This window comes from Emiliania huxleyi (assembly GCF_000372725.1).
Source record: "Emiliania huxleyi CCMP1516 chromosome Unknown EMIHUscaffold_1492, whole genome shotgun sequence".
NCBI classification, from domain to species: domain Eukaryota; phylum Haptophyta; order Isochrysidales; family Noelaerhabdaceae; genus Emiliania; species Emiliania huxleyi.
In genome coordinates this window covers 5,033-7,896 of record NW_005201099.1, presented here as the reverse complement: position 1 = coordinate 7,896, position 2,864 = coordinate 5,033, and the positions used below count along the sequence as shown (strand labels likewise).

The 2,864-nt window shown below is 62.5% G+C and overlaps 1 protein-coding gene across 1 annotated transcript in view; it reads left to right on the top strand.

Moving 5' to 3' along the window:
• EMIHUDRAFT_460604 (methionine--tRNA ligase) overlaps positions 1-2,864 on the top strand; it is a 5,757-nt gene continuing 2,893 nt past the window's right edge. The window contains exons 1-9 of the mRNA XM_005786790.1: positions 1-111; positions 244-358; positions 875-938; positions 1,212-1,250; positions 1,392-1,465; positions 1,665-1,720; positions 1,856-1,976; positions 2,109-2,150; positions 2,743-2,855. Of these exons, the coding sequence (XP_005786847.1) occupies positions 290-358; positions 875-938; positions 1,212-1,250; positions 1,392-1,465; positions 1,665-1,720; positions 1,856-1,976; positions 2,109-2,150; positions 2,743-2,855 (578 nt within the window). The 5' untranslated portion in view covers positions 1-111; positions 244-289. The remainder of the gene's footprint in view (positions 112-243; positions 359-874; positions 939-1,211; positions 1,251-1,391; positions 1,466-1,664; positions 1,721-1,855; positions 1,977-2,108; positions 2,151-2,742; positions 2,856-2,864) is intronic.

Sequence of the window (2,864 nt, the reverse complement as noted above, 5' to 3'; positions counted from 1 at the left end):
GAGCGCGGCGGAGGCGTCGCGGCTGCGCGTGCTGTGGCTGTCTCCGACGGACATCGTCGACGGGCGCGGAGCGACGGCCAACTTCCCTGCCCCGGACCGCACGGGCGAGAAGTGCGCCCCGCCACGCCAGACACTTCCTAGACACTTCCTAGACACTTCCTAGAAGTGCGCCCCACCACGCCACAGCTGCTGGAGGCGCCTGTAGAGCCTGAAGAGCGCTGCCGAGCCGTGCCGTCCGCGCAGGTACTACATCACGACGGCGATCAACTACGCGAACGGGCTGCCGCACATGGGCCACGCGTACGAGGGCGTCTGCGCCGACGTCATCGCTCGCTACCACCGCGCGTACGGCCGCGAGGCGCTTCCGAGACACTTCCCACAGACACTTCCGAGACACTTCCGAGACACTTCCCACAGACACTTCCCACCAGACACTTCCGAGGCACTTCCCAGACACTTCCTAGGCACTTCCCAGACACTTCCTAGTCACTTACTAGACACTTCCGAGGCGCTTCCCAGACACTTCCTAGGCACTTCCCAGACACTTCCTAGTCACTTACTAGACACTTCCGAGGCGCTTCCCAGACACTTCCCAGACACTTCCTAGTCACTTCCTTGACACTTCCTAGACACTTCCTAGACACGTCCTAGACACTTCCTAGACACTTCCTAGACACGTCCGAGGCACTTCCGAGGCACTTCTCAGACTTCCCAGGCACTCCGCTGGACACGTCCTAGACACGTCCTCGACACTCGCTAGAGGCTCCCTAGGCACCTCTCGCACCCTTCACCCAGACCGCCGTGGCGCAGGTCTTCTTCCTGACCGTCACTTCCTAGACACTTCCTAGACACGTCCTAGACACGTCCTGCGCAGGTCTTCTTCCTGACCGGTGCCGACGAGCACGGCCAAAAGATCAGCGACACGGCCGCTGCGCAGGGCGCCGAGCCTAGACACTTCCTAGACACTTCCTAGACACTTCCCAGACCCTTCCCAGACCCTTCCCAGACCCTTCCTAGACACCTTCCAGACACTTCCCAGACCCCTCCTAGACACTTCCTAGACCCTTCCCAGACCCTTCCCAGACCCTTCCCAGACCCTTCCTAGACACCTTCCAGACACTTCCCAGGCACCGGCCCTGCGCGGGAGCATCTTGGGCTATTCGGCAGGCGCCCTCGCGGCGTCTTCACACCCGCTCCGCTGTGAACTACAGGCATCCGGCCCATCGAGTTGTGCGACCGCGCCGTCGCCGGTAACCCCGCTTAACCGCCACCGCTTCTGACGGCAGTCTGCTCATTTTGCCCATGGATGCGCTGATCAGGTGTTCCCGCGCCCTCAGCGCCGAGGCATGAGCCAGCCGGTAGTTTCGCTGACTCGTGCATGCACCGGTCAGGCTTCCGCGCACTCAACGCCAAGTTGGGCGTCTCGAACGACTTTTACGTGCGCACAACTTCGCCTGCGCACAAGGCGCGGGGGGCCCCCACCGCTCCCGCTGCCGCTGCCCCGCCGATTGTTGCACGCGTTTCTGCGGTGGCGCCTTTCCCTGAGAACGCACACACCGCCTCGTGTGCAATGCCCCCGTGTGCGCTCCGCGAGTGCGTGTTCCCCGTCGTCCGTGCTAGGGACGTGTGTGTACCACTGACTGACAACCTCGCCCGCCCACAAGGCGGCCTGCCAGGCGCTGTGGCGGCGGGCGGTCGAGAGCGGCGACGTGTACCTCGGGTGGCGGAGAGGGGAGGCGCGGCGGCACGAGGCGTGAACCGCGTCGGCTCACAATTGCAGCTGTGGACAGGTCGCACGAGGGGAGTGTGTCGGAGGTGTCTAGGAGGTGTCTAGGAAGTGTCCAGCTGTGGACAGGTCGTACGAGGGGTGGTACAATGTGCGCGAGGAGACGTTTGTCACCGAGACCGAGGCGCAGGCGTCCGAGTACAAGGACCCCGCCTCGGGCGTGCCGCTGCGGAAGATGCCTCGACATTTCGTGGACACTTCCTCGACACTTCCTAGGACCCCGTCTCGGGCGTGCCGCTGCAGAAGATGCAGGAGTCGCCCTTCACGTTCAATATGACCGATTGATTAATTAGTATTCATCAATTGATTTATTAATTAGCAGGAGTCGTCCTACATGTTCAAGATGGCCAAGTACCACGAGCAGGTCGAGAAGGCTAGACTAGCTAATAACTAGTTCAGTACCACGGGCAGGTGGAGGAGGCTAGACCTCGGCTACGCCTCGGCTAGACCGCAGGCTACACTTCGGCTGCACTTCGGCTGCATCTCGGCTGCACCTCGGCTGCACCTCGGCTGTATCTCGGCTGCATCTCGGCTGCATCTCGGCTGCATCTCGCCGGCGACGCATTCGGCTGAGGCGACATCCGGTCGCACATCCCGGTCGCACACAAGTGGTTGCAGTGGCCGTTGCGGCGATGAGTCAGGTCGGGGACTGTCGGGTACTCTCGGTTCCTCTCGGTTCCTCTCGGCCCACCTCGGTGACCGTCGAAGCGACGAGTCAGGTCGAGGCCCACATCCGGTCCCACCCCGAGTTCATCCAGCCCGAGAGTCGGCGGAACGAGATCCTCGACCGGCTCAAGGCGAGATTACCCGAGATTACCCGAGATTACCCGAGATTACCCGAGATTACCCGAGATTACCCGAGATCCTCGACCGGCTCAAGGCGCCGCTGCCGAGAAAGCGGCTCCACCAATGGGCGTGCGTGTTGGCTCACTCACGGGACGCTCGACTTGCTCCAGGAGCCGCTGCGCGACCTCTCCGTCTCGCGCGCCACGTTCACATGGGGCATCCCTGTGCCGGGCGACGAGAAGCACGTGATGTACGTCTGGTTCGACGCGCTGACAAACTACCTGTCTGGGAT